The sequence below is a fragment of the Hippopotamus amphibius genome, chromosome 16 (assembly GCF_030028045.1).
Source record: "Hippopotamus amphibius kiboko isolate mHipAmp2 chromosome 16, mHipAmp2.hap2, whole genome shotgun sequence".
Lineage (NCBI taxonomy): Eukaryota > Metazoa > Chordata > Mammalia > Artiodactyla > Hippopotamidae > Hippopotamus > Hippopotamus amphibius.
Window position 1 is genome coordinate 59,390,830 of NC_080201.1, and position 17,777 is coordinate 59,408,606.

At 44.3% G+C, this 17,777-nt stretch overlaps 1 protein-coding gene across 3 annotated transcripts in view; it reads left to right on the forward strand.

The window, feature by feature from the left end:
- Positions 1 to 16,883: 16,883 nt before the first annotated feature.
- The window catches only part of LOC130838579 (kallikrein-7-like), a 102,623-nt gene continuing 101,729 nt past the window's right edge, over positions 16,884 to 17,777 (forward strand). For all 3 annotated transcript variants that reach the window (XM_057711887.1, XM_057711884.1, XM_057711889.1), the window contains exons 1-2: positions 16,884 to 16,956; positions 17,233 to 17,356. In XM_057711887.1, coding sequence (XP_057567870.1) covers positions 17,284 to 17,356 — 73 coding nt within the window. In that variant the 5' untranslated portion in view covers positions 16,884 to 16,956; positions 17,233 to 17,283. The remainder of the gene's footprint in view (positions 16,957 to 17,232; positions 17,357 to 17,777) is intronic.

Here is a 17,777-nt window from a genome sequence, read left to right on the forward strand (position 1 = left end):
CCAGTACCATACTGTCTTGATCACTATGGCCTTGTAGTATAGTTTGAAGTCAGGAAGCCTGATTCCACCAACTCCATTTTTCCTTCTCAAGATTGCTTTGGCTATTCGGGGTCTTTTGCGTTTCCATACAAATCGTAAGATTTCTTGCTCTAGTTCTGTGAAAAATGCCATTGGTAATTTGATAGGGATTGCATTGAATCTGTAAATTGCTTTGGGTAGTACAGACATTTTCACGATGTTGATTCTTCCAATCCAGGAACATGGTATGTCCCTCCATCTGTTTGTGTCGTCTTTGATTTCTTTCATCAATGTCTTAAAGTTTTCTGCATACAGATCTTTGGCCTCCTTAGGCAGGTTTATTCCTAGGTATTTTATTCTTTTGGTTGCAATGGTGAATGGGAGAGTTTCCTTAATTTCTCTTTCTGCTCTTCCATTGTTAGTGTATAGGAATGCAAGGGATTTCTGTGCATTAATTTTGTATCCTGCTACTTGACTAAACTCATCAATTAGTGCTAGCAGTTTTCTGGTAGAGTCTTTAGGGTTTTCTATATATAATATCATGTCATCTGCAAAGAGTGACAATTTGACTTCTTCTTTTCCAATTTGGATTCCTTTTATTTCTTTTTCTTCTCTGATTGCTGTGGCTAAAACTTCCAAAACTATGTTGAATAATAGTGGTGAGAGTGGACACCCTTGTCTTGTTCCTGTTTTTAGGGGGAATTCTTCCAGTTTTTCTCCATTGAGAACAATGTTGGCTTTTGGTTTTGCATATATGGCTTTTATTATGTTGAGGTAATTTCCTTCTATGCCCATTTTCTGGAGAGCTTTTATCATAAATGGATGTTGAACTTTGTCAAAAGCTTTTTCTGCATCTATTGAAATGATCATATGGTTTTTATCCTTCAATTTGTTGATATGATGTATCACATTGATTGATTTGCGTATATTGAAGAATCCTTGCATCCCAGGGATAAACCCCACTTGATCATGGTGTATGATTTTTTTAATGCGCTGTTGCAGTCTGTTAGCTAGTATTTTGTTGAGGATTTTTGCATCTATATTCATCAGTGATATTGGTCTATAGTTTTCTTTTTTTGTGACATCTTTGCCTGGTTTTGGTATCAGGGTGATGGTAGCCTTGTAGAATGAGTTTGGGAGTGCTCCGCCTTCTGCAATATTTTGGAAGAGTTTGAGAAGGATAGGTGTTAACTCTTCTCGAAATGTTTGATAGAATTCGCCTGTGAACCCATCTGGTCCTGGGCTTTTGTGTGTTGGGAGATTTTTAATCACTGCCTCAATTTCCGTACTTGTGATTGGTCTGTTCATGGTTTCTATTTCTTCCTGGTTCAGTCTTGGAAGATTGTATTTTTCTAAGAATGTATCCATTTCTTCCAGGTTATCCAATTGATTGGCATATAGTTGCTTGTAGTAGTCTCTCATGATGTTTTGTATTTCTGAGGTGTCCGTTGTGACTTCTCCTTTTTCATTTCTAATTCTGTTGATTTGCATCTTCTCCCTTTTTTTCTTGATGAGTCTGGCTAATGGTTTATCAATTTTGTTAATCTTCTCAAAGAACCAGCTTTTAGTTTTATTTATTTTTCTTATGGTTTCTTTCCTTTCTTTTTCATTTATTTCTGCTCTGATCTTTATGATTTCTTTTCTTCTGCTCACTTTAGGGTTTCTTTGTTCTTCTTTCTCTAGTTGTTTTAGGTGTAAGGTTAGGTTGTTTATTTGATCATTTTCTTGTTTCTTAAGGTAGGACTGTATTGCTATAAACTTCCCCCTTAGAACTGCTTTTGCTGCATCCCATAGGTTTTGGGTTGTTGTGTTTTCGTTGTCATTTGTTTCTAGATATTTTTTGATTTCCTCTTTGATTTCTTTAGTGATTCCTTGGTTGTTTAAGAGTGAATTGTTTAGCCTCCATGTGTTTGTATTTTTTGCAGTTTTTTTCCTGTAATTGATATCTAGTCTCATGGCGTTGTGGTCTGAGAAGATGCTTGATATGATTTCAATTTTCTTGAATTTGCTGAGGTTTGATTTGTGACCCAAGATGTGATCTATCCTGGAAAATGTTCCGTGTGCACTTGAGAAGAACGTGTATTCTGTCGTTTTTGGATGGAATGTCCTATAAATATCAATTAAGTCGAGATGGTCTAATGTGTCATTTAAAGCTTGTGTGTCTTTATTTATTTTCTGTTTGGATGATCTGTCCATTGATGTAAGTGGGGTGTTCAAGTCTCCCACTATTATTGTGTTCCTGTTGATGTCCCCTTTTATAGCTGTTAGCATTTGCATTATGTATTGAGGTGCTCCTATATTGGGGGCATAGATATTTACCATTGTGATATGTTCTTCTTGGATGGATCCCTTGATCATTATGTAGTGTCCTTCCTTGTCTCTTTTAATAGTCTTTACTTTCAAGTCTAATTTGTCTGATATGAGTATTGCTACTCCAGCTTTCTTTTGACTTCCATTTGCATGGAATATCTTTTTCCATCCCTTTACTTTCAGTCTATATGTATCCCTTGGTCTGAAGTGGGTTTCTTGTAGGCAGCATATAGAAGGGTCTTGTTTTTGTATCCATTCAGCCAGTCTGTGTCTTTTGGTTGGAGCATTTAATCCATTTACATTTAAGGTGATTATTGACATGTGTGTTCCAATTACCATTTTCTTAATTGTTTTGAGTTTGTATTTGTAGGTGTTTTCCTTTTCTTGTGTTTCCTACTTAGAGAAGTTCCTTTAGCACTTGTTGTAAGGCTGGTTTGGTGGTGCTGAATTCTCTTAACTTTTGCTTGTCTGGAAAGCTTTTGATTTCTCCCTCAAATCTGAATGAGATTCTTGCTGGGTAGAGTATTCTTGGCTGTAGGTTTCTCTCTTTCAGGACTTTCAGGATATCCTGCCATTCCCTTCTGGCCTGCAGAGTTTCTGTGGAAAGGTCAGCTGTTATCCTGATGGGTTTTCCCTTATATGTTGTTTGTTGCTTTTCTCTTGCTGCTTTTAATATTTTTTCTTTGTGTTTAGTTGTCGTTAGTTTGATTAATATGTGTCTCGGTGTATTTCTCCTTGGGTTTATTCTGTATGGGACTCTCTGTGCTTCTTGGACTTGGTGAATTATTTCCTTTCCCATGTTGGGGAAGTTTTCCACTATAACCTCTTCAAATATTTTCTCAGACCCTTTCTTGTTTTCTTCTTCTTCTGGGATGCCTATAATTCGAATGTTGGTACGCTTAATGTTATCAGTGAGGTCTCTGAGACTGTCTTCTAATCTTTTTATTATTTTTTCTTTTTCCTGCTCTGTGGCAGTTATTTCCCCCATTCTATCTTCCAACTCACTTATTCGTTCTTCTGCCTCAGTCATTCTGCTGGTTATAGCATCTAGAGTATTTTTAATTTCAGTTATTTTGTTATCCATTGCTGTTTGTTTTTCTGAGTTCTTATGAACTGTTTCTTGTACTTTCTCTATTTTGTTATCGAGATTTTGTATCATTTTTACTATCATTACTCTAAATTCCTTTTCAGGCATTTTTCCTATTTCCTCCTCATTTATTTGGTCTTGTGGGTTTTTTTCTTGCTCCTTTGCCTGCATGGTGTTTCTTTGTTTCCTCATGGTTGTCCAAACTTTTGGGGTTGCTTGTCCTTGGGTTTTTTTGCGTTATTCTGTGACCAGCAGAGGTTCCTTTATTGTTCGTCTGTAAGCGTCGGTGTGTGGGGAGGGAGAGGGTACAACAGTGGCTCCTTCTCCTGGGAGGGAGTGAGCAGTGGCGCACTGATGTCTCAGTCAGGCTTGGAGGTGCCTGTTGCAGAGGGCGCCGGTGGCTCAGGCGTAAACAGAAAGTCTTAGAGTTGGGCCTCTCTCGGGGGTTTTTTTCTTTTCTTTTTCTTTTTTTTTTTTCTCTCGGCAGCCTCCCTGCTGCTGGCGTTGCAAGGGGTTTTAATCTAGCCCCACCCGAGTGCCTGAGGGTACTTGTTATCCCTGAGCGCCTTAGGTGGCCCGCAGGGCGTCTCTCCACTGCCTGTTGCAGAGGCTCGGAAAGAGAGAGAGAGGCTATGCGCGTGGCTCCTCCCAGCCGCCAGTGAGCCTGCAGCATCCAGCCGCCATCATGGCTGGGCAGCTCTCAGGAACGGGCACTCCTCTCCGCGGGCCTCCTCCCTCCTGTCCTCTCGGTCCGTCACCCTACCGGCAACAATGTTTCTCACCCTGAACCAGCTCTCCGGTTCCCACGCTCCCGCTCCCGGACCCTCCGTTCAGCCGCGGATCGATGTCTTGGTCCGGGAACGCTGAGCTGTGCTGCGGACCCTCCGTATGTTTCTCACTCCCTCCCGTCTGCCACAGCTCCGCCGCTTCACCCTCTTTGAGCCCTCGTAGATGCCTCCCTACCGGCTATGTCGGGCTCCCCGCAGTCCCATCCGGTGTCCGAGGCCGTCTGCTGGTGTTCAGCTGGTTCTCTGTGAGAATTACTGCATCCTTCCGTGCATTCCCAATGCATCTGTGGGGAGGGATGCACTCCACGTCTCTCTACTTCGCCGCCATCTTTTCCTCTAGACTTGGTATTTAAAGAAAGTAAACTATCTTATTAATAATTTTATTTTGATAGCATGTACTAATGATCATAATCTGGATATATTGGGTTAAAACAAAATATATTACTAAAATTAAAATTTTACTTGTTTTTCCTTTTTCTTAATATTGTATAAAAAATTAATATACAGAAACCATAAATTTAATAGAGTTGGGAGACCAGAAGGGGGAGCTCTCCTCCCTGTGACTATAGCAGAGCCCAACAGGAAGAAGAAAGACTCCTCTTTATTCCTGGCAAGGACTCAGCCAATGAAAAGCCAGGGACTCTTTGTTTACTGTAGCCCCAACCTTCTTCTCCCCTCTATAAAAGCGTCTCCTTCCCTGGTCATGGGGCAGCTTGCACGTGGCTCTCCATGGTGGCTGACTCCAAGTTGCAATTCTCTGCTGATCCTGAGTTAACCTCTCTTTGCTGGTAAAATATTTGACAGTCAATACCTTTCAGGTCAACAGCGGCTACTAGAAAAATTAAAGTACATATGTAGCTCCTGCTATATTTTGATTGGACAGTGCTGATGTGGAGGAAACAGGAATCAAAGATTAGCAAAACAAAGAAGCTGAAGTGGTGTTAAGTGGTCTTAAGTGGAAACTGCCCGAAACACTTTGTGAACTGGTTGTGGCTGGGGACCAGTGAGAGTATTTTCCCCCCCTGCTTCTCTTGGCACCCAGGAGTGTCACTGATCTCGAAAAAGAGCTCTAGGAGTGGCAGCTCTTTTGTCTGGGCTGATTTGGAAATAGTCTTCAGCTGTAGGAGAGAGCTATTTAACACATGAAACCTGATCCAAAACACTTCTGATCATACTCAGAATAGAAATTAGATCACCAAGACCCAAAGGCCCACCCACAATTTGTCCCCCATTGTTCTTGCTTTGACCTCATTCCACACCCTCTCCCCCTGGATTACTTCAGCCACACCTGCCTTCTTGATGCTTCTTAGATATGTGAAGCCTGTTCTCACCTCAGGACCTTTGCACTTGCTGCTGCTTCTACCCAGAATGTTCTATGTCCAGATATCCACCTGTCTGAGTCCTTACTCAGGCTTTTTCTTAAATAGCCTCCTTCCCCCAGTCCCCACCTCATCATCCTCCCATGTAGAGTGGCTCTGAAACAAGAGGGAAGGGGGCAGGGCACGACTTTTAAAAAGAATGACATAGACCTTGGTCAGAACCAACTAGGTCCAAGATGGCGGAAGAGTCAACTTCCAGCAGACCTTGAACCTCATTCTAGGCTCACTGTAATACATTAGCATCTGAGAAATGACACACCCACCAGTACCTTGACAGTTCTGAGGCTGACAAAGAGAGGCCAAAAAGTGGGTGGTGGCCTAATTTCTGGAACTCCTTCCACTTCCCGAAAATAGTTGTAATAATCCTTCCACTCGTGAGCCTAGGAAATTACCCAGCCCAGAAACATTAACCGCCCCATATTTCAGGGCCTCTCACCTTCTGAGCTGGCCCACACTCTCTCTGTGGAGTGTGTTTCTCCAGGAGACGCTCTCACCTTTTGAGAAGGACCGCATTCTGCCTGTGGAATGTATATTTCTCTAAATAAATTTACTTCTCACTTATCACTTTGTCTCTCACTGAATTCTTTCTCTACTGAGACATAAAGAACCTGAATGTCACTAGGTCCTGAGACCAGGTGTGTGATTGTAATTAAAAGGCAGTGGGTTCAAGTCCCAATTTGGGGTGTGGTTTCAGCTCCATTACTTTATCCTTATTGTCAGTATAGATACTCTGATTATATACACCTTTATTTATTTACTACATGCATGTGATATGGAACCTGATATGTCTCCTGATTATCAGTATATATGCTCTGATTATCAGTGTAAACCTTTTTAGCAGCATATAAATCTGCATTCATTTCCTATTGCTGCTGTAAGAAATTATCACACATTTATTGGCTTAAAACAACACAGGTTTATGCTACTACAGTTCCAGAGGTCAGCGTCCAAAGTTAGTCTCACTGGGCAGATTCCTTCTGGAGGATCTTGGGGAGAGTCCATTTCCTTGTCTTTTCAGCTTTTAGAGGCTGCCCACCTTCTTTGGCTCATTTTTTAAATAAAAACTGGCCACCACTGAAAGATTAGGAGATCTCAAGCATCGCTTGAAAAGGCCATGACATCAGTCAACCTGGTATCTGCATTTTCACGTGGCCATAATCCATCCTCTGCAGGCTGTAGGTGGCCACTGCCCTGGGGGCATCCTGTATTTTTCCTTGCCTGCAGCCAGATGGCTTCCCTTGTTACCTACATGTCCCCAGTAGGCAGCAGACTCTGTGACCCTAGAGAAAAAGAAAAGTGGAGACCTGGATGCGGAAGCGTGTGGACACAAACAGATCAGAGAAAAAGCAAGTCACAAATAGCAATACTATTCATACATCATCATCTTTGTCACGGAGAGTACTTACATATAGACTTACTTGTAGATTACAAATAGAGCCCTTTTGTTCTAGACACTAGGTTCTCCACAAATGTTAACTCAATCTCCTCAACATCCTATGAAATAGGAAGTGTTATCACCCCAACGTTACAGATGAGAAACTGAGGCACAGAGAAACTAAGAGTCATTTGTGGTTGACCAAGCTGGTAATGGTTAGCGCCTGGATTTGGACATCACCACCCCCAACCCCAAGACCGCCCCTGTGCGCCTAACTACTGTGCAGCCCTGCCCCCTTAGGGATCCAGAGAAACACACAGGGAGAGACTTAGAGGTTGTGAAGGGTGAGGGACAAAGGAGGGCCCCCAGGTTCTCTTGTGTCAGTTGCCCTGGTGGCCTCAGCACCCACCTGTGGACTCAGACCTGGGAGCAGAGGAGGCGAGTGCAACCCGGGCTGGTGACAGGAGCAGGGGCCACCACCTGAGCTTGGCACCTGGTGAGCTCTGAGCCTTGCACCTGGTGAGCTCAGGTCTTGATCCTGACCTTGGGTCTCAGGTAAAAGGAAGGGCTGAGAATGGGGCCTCTGGAGTCAGACCCGTTCCAGTGAGACCTTGGGTGAGGCACTGAGTATTTTTAGCCTCAAAGCTCAGCCGCTGGTATCTCCAATTATTGCTACTAATATAAGGATTTAATACATCTGAGAGGTCACCATAATATCTATTTATTTCCCTCTACCCCGCACCTTGCATCTTGTGGACTGTTAGTTCCGTGACCAGGGATGCTACCCGGGCCCTCCGCAGTGACAGTGCAGACTCCTAACCACTTACCGCCAGGGAATTCCCATCTCTGTTTGTTTTTGCATCCTGGTGACCTTGGGTGTCTTCCAGAACCATCCCCTCTGTGCACCCCGGTGCCCCCCAAATGGTCCCGCGAGTAATAATATTGATGATAAATCACTCACATGCACTGAGCGGTTATAGTCAACGTTTCCCCTGTGTTATTGTTCCCAATCTCAGGGGATAAAAGCAGAGATAGCAGAGCACAGGGAGATCAGCTTGATGCTTTGTGAAGCCCTAAAGGCGTGGAATAAGGAGGGTGGGAGGGAGGCTCAAGAAGGAGGGGATATGGGGATATATGTATACATATAGCTGTTTCATTTTCTTGTACAGCAGAAACAACACAATACTGTAAAGCAATTATATTCTAATTAAGATGAAAAAATAAAAAAAATTAAAAAGAAAATGAAAAAGCAAAGATAGATTCTGAAATGTGGCTTTTCCCAGTATAGAAGGAAATCCGTTTTTCTCAGTAAAATCCTCACTGGCTGTATTTGTTAGGGTGGTGGGGAAGGTGAAAAGAAAGCACTTTTTTTGTTTTTACTTAGGGGAAGACTATTACCACTAATCAATAACATATGCTGAGTGCACTTTCTGTAACACTGTTTTAACAGCTCTACACAGATTAATTTGCTAATTTTCCCATAAACCTTAAGAAGTTGCTACTACTGCTGTCTCCACTATAAACAGGAGGAAAGCCAGGCAAAAAGAGATTAAAGTCATTTTCCAAGGCTGCACAGTAAGAAATAGCTGGGTTTGAACCCAGGGAGAATTGCATGAGAATCTGTGTATGTGTATGTGTGTGTAACATCATTTCTACCATATTTTTTGAATAGGTATTATTTCCACATGGTACAAAAAGAAAGTATGTTTGTAAAAGATGTACAGAGTGATACATCTCCATGGTGATCTTGTTCCCCTTCTGTTCTGTCTTTGCCCCTTCTTCCAAATGTAACAACTAGAATATATTTCTTGGATCATTTTCAAGGGTTTCACTGCACATGAATAAGCAAATGCAAAGATGTGTTCTTATATTTCTCTTGCCTTTAGCTGCTAGGCTGGGATTCTTGAGAAGTAAGGTGTCTCCTGGTGTTCCAAACACTTGGTGAATTCTTTTTCCTGTCATAAGCATCAAAGAACCTGTAATGCCTAGTTAGTTTCCAGGTTTGTGAAACACTGTTTAGATAGTTACATAAGTTATAAAACAATGGTTGGTGTGAAAATTACAGGTGATTCATAATTATATCTATGAATATAAAGCTTTCTGCTGGGAAGGCTTACAGTCCAGAACTCACTGGGAGGCATCTCCCCCACCCACACCCAAGGGACCTTGTACTTATTTGGTGGTGATTAGACCTGGCCAGAAAAAGAACACTGAAAATAGAGCAGGTAAGACTGAGTGAAACATGCACAGAGGGATACCTAGGACAGTGATAACTGTACGCTTCCAATGTAGAAATAGCGAATCACTGAGTTGTACACCAGGAACTAGCACAGTGCTGGAGGTCAATTATACTTCAAAAACAAACAAACAAAAAAAGAACTCTTAGAAAAAGAGATCAGCCACAAGTAAGAACGGGCACAGCCAAAATAAATATAGATAAATAAATGAAAATACATCTTAAAAATAATAAAAGAAAAAGAGATCAGAGTTGTGGTTACCAGAGGCATGGCTGGGGGCAGTGGGGGAGGGGGAATTGGATGAAGGCTGTCAAAAGACACAAATTTCTGGTTATCAGATAAATAAGTACTAGAGGTGAGATGTATGTGAAGCCTGTTGAGAGAGTAAACCCTAAGGGGTCTCATCACCAGGAAAACATTTTTTTCTTTTTCTTTGCTTTCGTGTGGATGTGAGAGGGTGGATGTTCACTACTTATGGTGTCTTCATTTCATGGTGTGTGTAAGTCACATAATTACACTGCACACCTTAACCTTACACAGTGCTGTACTGTAAGTCCCCTACATACGGACAAATTCCTTTCTGAGAGAGCTTTCCTAAGTCCCATTTCTTCCTAAGTCCAACAAAGTTAGCCTAGGTACCCAACTAACACAATTGGCTGTATAGTGCTGTACTGTAATAGCTTTATAATACTTTTCACACAAAGAAAACATAAAAAACAAACACAAGAATAAACATTTTTAATCTTACAGTACAGTACCTTGAAAAGTACAGAGTGCGGTACAACAGCTGGTATACAGGGGCTGGCGTGGAGTGAACAGGCAGGAAGAGTCAGTGACTGCAGGAGGGAGAGGAGGTGGGAGATGCTAGAGCTGAAGGATCATTAGCAAAGTGAGATACCAGCTACATCACTGCTGCTACATCTTAGCAGTGCCAGCTACACCACTGCTGCTTTTTTAAAATATGTATTTATTGGAGTATAATTGCTTTACAATGTTATGTTAGCTTCTGCTGTACAACAAAGTGAATCAACTATACTTATACATATATCCCCATAGCCCCTCCCTCTTGAGCCTCCCTCCCACCCTCCCCATCCCACCCCTCTAGGTCATCACAAAGCACCAAGCTGATCTCCCTGAGCTGTGCAGCAGCTTCCCACTAGCTATCTAGGGGGGAAGGGGAGGCTGGGAGGTCGTGAGAGAGTCACCACTGCTTTTATGCGTGCTTCTGGACATCCTGGGCTTGAAATAAAGATACCGTTCTTCTGTACTCTATACCGTACTGTAAAGTACACTAAAGCACAACCATCTGTAGAGGATGCACGTACATGACAATGTATGCCAGACATGCAAATCCATGTTTGCATCTTTGAAAGTTCTAACTTGCAGGTTCATACGTAGGGGACTTCCAGCACCTGAATTGGTGACTGTCTCTTTCCTTCTTCTGTGGATCTCATTCTAGCCTCTGGAGACAAACTTCCACACCAGGAGGGAGCATAGCAGGTACTGACAGCCCCAGTTAAGCAAACCCAGCAGAAACAAACATCTCTTTTATTGGTCCCAGGGAAGAACTCTGACTGGTCCAGCTTGAACCAAGCCCACCCATTGGATTGATCATTATTTCTAGGAAGGAAACAATCATCTTGTTGGCTTGACTGGGTCATGGGTCCATCCCAGTGGGTGGGAGAAAACTATGACTGACCCTTTCACCAGAACTATATGAAATGAGGGGGGCAGCTTCCTAAAAGAAGTTGGAACTGTTCTTGGAAAAAGGGGAGAAAGGAATCCCGGAATTCAGAAACAATGGGCCTTCAGACCCAAAGGAGCTGAATCAGGAGGTTCCAGAATCACAATGCCCAGGACCCCTTAGGGCAAGGCACACCTGCAGGACAGCAAGGTACCAGCTCTCAGGTGTGATCAGGAGCTGAAAGATGCGTCATCAGGCCAACGATCAGGATATAAATGTGAGGGCCGAGGGAGCAGGAAGCTGGGTCTCTGGGTGGGACTTAGGGACAGGACGAAACCCAAAGGGCCTGGGAGGGCGGGGACTTGGGGCTCTCCCCAACATCATGAATAATAAGCCTATGGGGTTCCGAGTTCATTCTGAGCCAAAGAGATTTGGCATATGTGACGGTGTCCCAGGGAAACTCCCTTCCCAGACTGTGGGTTTGTGCAATGGTGAAACTGTGCACAATCCTCAGCATTCGAACTCTGACCTTTCTGCCTCCTTCGCTGTTGATTTTGCACAAGAGTTCTAACTTCTTTTAAATCTCCCTTTTCTCACCCATAAATGGGGAAGACAGTCCTCTCTTGGACCCATGAGAGCCAAAGAGATGAAGTTTGCAAAGCACCCGACACATCCCACAGTAGATGCAGAAAAATGGGAAGCTGCTTCATCCCCAGGGTGATGGGGAAGGCAGCTAATATGAATCCAGTGCCTGGAACGTGCCCATCCACGTTCCTTTCATAACTTTATTTAATTCTCCCATTTGCCTTGAGACGCAGACTCTGCTCTCCTGCACTTTAGAGAGGGGCAACGTGGGGCTCAGAAAAATGAAGTCACTTACCTGAGATCACGAGGAGGCAACGAGGATTGGTCAAACCTGAGTTGGTCTGACTTGTGAGGCCAGGTTCTCCTATCATGTCCTGTGGCTGAATGGCTCAGGGATCAAGGAAGGACTGGGTCTAAAGTTGGCTGATCCGTGGATGACAGTGGTTTGCAAACAGGTATTTATTTAAGTCCCTCCTATGCTCCCTGGTTTGGGCTGGTTGCTTAGGAAAACACCAGTGAACACCAGACGCATCTCCTCTGCTCATGAAGACTAGTATTCAGCAATAAAGTCATTTTCAATAATCAGGGACACAGAAAGACAGATATGCCAACCATAGCAGAAGAGACATTCCGATGATTTAGGAGTGAATAGCAGGGCTCCAGAGTAGTGTAGCTGCTTTTCTATTTTTACGAGTATGCTGAGAAGTAGGGGTCAAAGATGGAATCTAGGGATGAAGAGTTGAGCCATAGATAACAGACTGGAAGTCTTTTGCCAAAATTCTTCTGTTGAGAAGGCAGGAGGGAAAATAACAGATTACTGACGTACAGAGCTGTGAGGTGAAGTGGGCTGTCATCTGCCCTTACTTGATTTCAGAGCCCAAATCAAGCGGATTGACACCTCTCACGGTCATGGTCTCAGTGTGGAATTAGTGGCTTCAGGTCCGAATTCTGGGGTCTGATTTGGGCTTTGATGAGAATAAGTGTCTGAAAAGTTTTGGGGACTTCGTTTGAATTCATTCCATGTGGGACAAACACTAGTATGGTGTTAATGGGTGAACTTTATTTTCATGTGTGTGTGAAACAAAGGGTAAGGGTGGTGTGCAGAGTTGGGAAAATGAAGATGGGGTGAGAGAGAGTGTTTGGCATGGAACTGGGGTGGGATTTCACATAGAAATTTGACTGGAGATGAGAGTGGGGCCGGGACTGGAGTCAGAGTGTTAGGACTGGTGTGACTGGGGATGGGCTCACGGGGAGGATGTCCGTGTGGGCTTCCCGGGATGTGATAGGCATGGAGATTATAGTCTGCATTGTGCATCGCGTCAGGTTTGGGACGGGGGTTATGGTGACATTCAGTGTTTGGGTCAAGGTAGAGTTTGGGTTGAGGTCAGGGATCCAGGGTTTGAGTCAAGATCAGTGTCAATGTTGTTGGTGGTGTGGTTCCCAGCCTGATTGATATTTGGAGGCACGAACTTGGTCAGGAACTAGATTTGAAGTTGACGTAAAAGTTTAGAATCAGTCAAGGACATAGCAGAATTGAGGATTAGGTTTGAGTACGAGTTGAGGTTTCGCGTTGTCTCAGGCTTGCATCAAGATTGGTGGTGAGGACTTCTCTGGTGGTGCAGTCGTTAGGAATCAGCCTGCCAATGCAGGCGAGATGGGTTCGAGGCCTGGTCCAGGAAGATCCCACATGCCGTGGAGAAACTATGCCCCTGTGCCACAACTACTGAGCCTGAGTGCTGCAACTACTGAAGCCAATGCACCTAGACCTCTTGCTATACAAGAAGAGAAGCCACCGCAATGAGACGCCTGTGCACCGGAACAAAGAGTAGCTCCTGCTCTCTGCAACTAGAGAAACTTGTATTTAGCAATGAAGACCCAATGCAGCCAAGTAAAAAAAAAAAAACATTAAAAAAGAAAAAGATTGGTGTTGAGCCTTTAGTATGCGTGTTTTCTACCATTAGATACCAAGCTTGGTCAGAATACAAAGTGAAACCTCTGTTACCATTTTACATTTCTATGATTGGACTGTATCCTTCATCAATCTTAGCAGGGGATGAGAAGGTAGACTTCCAACTTCTAATATGCTTACTTACTTTGTTTCCCAGACAGCATTGTTTAGTTTTGGAATATGTGTCAGGTGATATTCAGGCTTATAAAAAATCATTGTATTATTAAAAACAAAAGACTGGTGTTCAAAACTGTGTCAAGGCAAGGATTGGAGTTAGAATTATGCCTGGAGTCCCTGGATTCTCTCTTCAGCCCCCTGCCTCCTCAGCATTCTGTTGAAAAGAGTGAGGTCTTTTTCACTCTCTCATAAGCACTTGATCATATCCGACAGTGTCTTCTCAATGAATGGTACCACTACCCACCAGCAAGAGACCTTGAAGCCTTAACATGTGTCTCCCTCAACACAACTTCCATTCAGTCCATCACCAAGGTCTCTTGATCCTTGTAAATGCATCCTGAATCCATCCACTTATCACCATCTCCACCTCCCAGATGGCCTTATCTAAGTCATCTTCATCTCTCATCTGAACAATAACAAGTGTCCTCATGTCTCCACATCCCCTTCAAATCCATCCTTCATATAGCACCCAGAGAGAGATTCTGAAAAACAGATCTTGTTATGTCACTCCATCTCCCTGTTTGACCATCTGCAGTGTTTTGGTGTGGTCGACCAGCCACTTCTCTTCCCAGTTGGAGGAAGGCTGCCACAGTTCCAGAACTGACATGCAGAGGGGAACCATCTAGAAGAAAGAAAAGAGAATTCTTCCAGAGTCTCTTTTTGGAAATAAGAGAGCCTTTCCGAGAAGTGCCCCAGTGATGGTCCCCTCCTTCCTCATTGGCCAGGACTGCATCCCATGTTCATTGCTAAAGCAATCCCTGCCAGGCAGAATATGGCCCTGCTGCTTGGGGCAGTAAAGCTTACAATCATGATGTGGATGAAAGATTATCCAAACAAAATCGAGGTTCTCATGGAAAGGCAGAAGGAATGAATGTGTGAGTCGGCAACAATAATGTGTATTATGGGCCAAATTATGGGATGGAAATAGAGTTGGGTTAGGGGTCAGGATTGAGGTACGATTTGGGCTCAGGGCAGAGGAACAAATCACATTTGGGGGTCTGATTTAGAAGTTGGAGTCAATTCCACTTTTAGGAACTTGCCTTCAAGTATAATGGTTCCCTTTTCACTCAAGGTAAATGCCAAAGTCCTACCCTGATCTTCAAGGTCATAGGTCATCCTAGTCCTGTTCTCTCTCATTATCTGCGCTTGTTCCCCTGCTCATTCAGCTCCAGTCAAAAGGGCTCCCCTGCTAGAACATTCTGAGTATGGCCCCTGCCTAACTTACCTGCCCATCTGATCTGCCGAGAACTCACTAAGCAGCTACAGGGATCTGTCCACCATCTCCTTTAAGATTTTGTTCTAATGTCATCTTCATGTGGAATCTTCCTACTATTATAACCCCAGTGGTCTTGAGAGTGCAGGAAACCAATCACTTCCTATCACTCTTCCCTGCTTTTTTTGTTTCTAATTTTATTTATAGGATATGGTAAATGATCTTTGGCTTAGAAACAGTGCCCGGATAATTAAGAAGCCGGAAACAACTCTAAACCTATCGCTCAGGTTTTGAAGGTGCAATATGACTCAGATAATTCCCATGAGACTCTTGGTCCAGGTCCTCCACCTGACATTTCTGCTTTTTTCCTTTTCAATGCACATTTCTCCCAGTCTTGCATTTTTATTTTTATTTTCTTAAAGATTTATTTTATTTTTGGGTTTGTTGTACCTTCACTGCTATGCAGGGGCTTTCTCTAGTTGCGGTGAGCGGGGGCTACTCTTTGTTGTGGTGTGAGGGCTCATTGTAGTGGCTTCTCTTGTTGCAGAGCATGAACTCTAGGCATGGGCTCAGTAGTTGTGGCTCACAGGCTGTAGAGCGCAGCCTCAGCAGCTGTGACGCGCAGGCTTCGTTGCTCCTTGGCAGGTGGCATCTACCCAGACCAGAGCTTGAACTCGTGTCCCCAGCATTGTCTGGTGGATTCTTAACCACTGTGCCACAGGGAAGCCCCTCAGTCTTGTATTTCTAATGCAGAGCTTTTGCTTTGAAAAAGCACAAACTGGAAAAAAGCAAGTTGACACGCCCTAAAAGATTGAATGTGAGAAATAATCATGGGTGCCTGCTTTGTTTTCCTTGAAAATATACTGAGAATAGAGTTCTACTTCTGTTCATTATTAGTTGCAAGGTGACTCTGAAAGAAATACAGGTCGTTACTTTGTCATATGGTCCGGTGATGTAGCAAAGAAGTTTTTTTCACCTTCTGATGCATAATAGTAAGTTGCAGGCACATAGGAGTTATACAAACTGTTTGTTAAATGATTGTTAAATGGCTGAATGGTGGCCTTGATTTAAATACCCCCTTCTCTGCTTTTATTTTTCTCTGTCATACTTACCAGCATCTAACAAACTATATATTTTATATACTTATTTTTGTATTCACAGTGTCCACTCACTAGAACAAGAGCCTGTATGAAGGAATTTTTGTTTGCTTTGTTGACCACAGTGTCCCCAGGAGCCAGAACAATTTCTGGCACAGAAGAGATGCTCAGGAACTATTACTTGAATGAACACAATTAGCAAAGATGACTGTACCAGGAAGTCCAACCCCGCATTATTATAATCAAAACTATGCAAACATACTCCAGTTTGAAACAGATTACATAAATCCTGGTACAACTAGAGAATGGAATATTATGCAACCCCTAAGAAGGAAGGAGAACCCATTGAAATATATTAAGAGGAAAAATTGTTCAAGGTAATTTATACAGTCAAGAAAAAGTTTATATTAGATAATGTTTAGTAGAGACATTTTTTGTTATAAATACATAATATGTATAGAAATCTATGTGTAATGTGAGAACACAGACTATATTGATAACATTAAGCATTTATCGGGATGGAGTTAGGGAAAGCGTTTTCTTTATAATTCCTACCGGATATTAGGGTTGGGAATGGGTTCAGGTTCAAAGACATGACTGGCTTCCAGCCTGAACACCTTCTCACAAGCTGCTCAGAATTAGCCTATAGGGTCTAGGTCATCCCTGAGAGGGCATGAGGGCAAGACAATGGCCCCAGAGGAGGACCAGCCAAAGCCCGTGTCCTGAGCTCCGCGGCTCCTTGAATCCTGCTCCTGCCCCTCGGAGCCAGAGCCCCCGGCCCCTCCCTCGGCAGCAGCCACCAGGGAGGGTGGGGCCAGGATGTGCAGGGGCGGGAGGGTGGAGAGAGGAGCGTGCGGCCAAGTATTTTAGCTGCCTCTGGGGTTGGAGATACCAGAAATGCAGGAAGGGGTGTCCCAGAGCCGTCTCCACCTGCACCCCAGGGCGCTGAGGGCGGAAGTGGAGGGTGGACCTGGTATAAGACGGCCACCCTATGCAGGTCTGGAGACGCTTGGCTCCCAACCGACTCTGGAGCCCAGGTCAGATCAGAGCCTCCGGAGGTGAGAAGGGGCCTCATTTAGGGTGGGGGGATGAGGCTGGCTGGAGAGCTGAGTCCTGTTCCTGAGGGGCGGGGGCAGTGCGAAGCCTGGTTCTGACAGATGAGGGGTTGGAGGTCTGGAATCTGGATCTCTGAGGGAAAAAGGGCTGGGAGCCCAGACTCCTGGGTCCCAAGGGTTTGGGTGTCTGGGGGCCTGGACTGCTGGGTCTGAGGGAGGAGGGAGCTGGTCACCAGGACTCCTGCTTCCTGAACTCTTTGTCCTTCTCCGCCCCAGCAGAAGAGACCCTTCCTCTGCCTGGCAGCCCCTAAGAGACTCAGAGAGGCCCCCATGGCAGGCTTCCTTCTCCCACCCCCGCTGATCCTACTGCTGTCCGCAGCCCTGGGATCTGCTGCACAGGAAGGTGAGGACCAGTCAGGAAGAGCTGCCCTGTCCTCTGGACATTATCCCCACTGACCCTCTCAGGGGCCCCTGTCTCCAAGGGGTCCCTGAGTGAGGACCTCCCCCTGCTCCAGCAGCTTCCTCCCTCAGAAGACAAGACCCTTCTGCCTTCTATCTTCCTGCTTCCTTCTGATTCCTGGGGTCTCTGTGCCCCCCAGGCCCTGTCTTCTGCACTAGGGTCTATCCCATGAGCTACTGTGGTCACCCCGAGACCAGATGCTCCTCCTGGGTTTCTGAGCGGGCTGCCTCTGTCTCTCTCCATCTCCATCGCCTGCTTTCTCTACACTGTTCTCCATTTTGCCTCTGCATTTCTCCGTGTCTGTCTGTCTGTCTGCATCTTTGCCTCCAAATCCCTCAGCTGCTGAGTTAGACTTCTCCTGAGG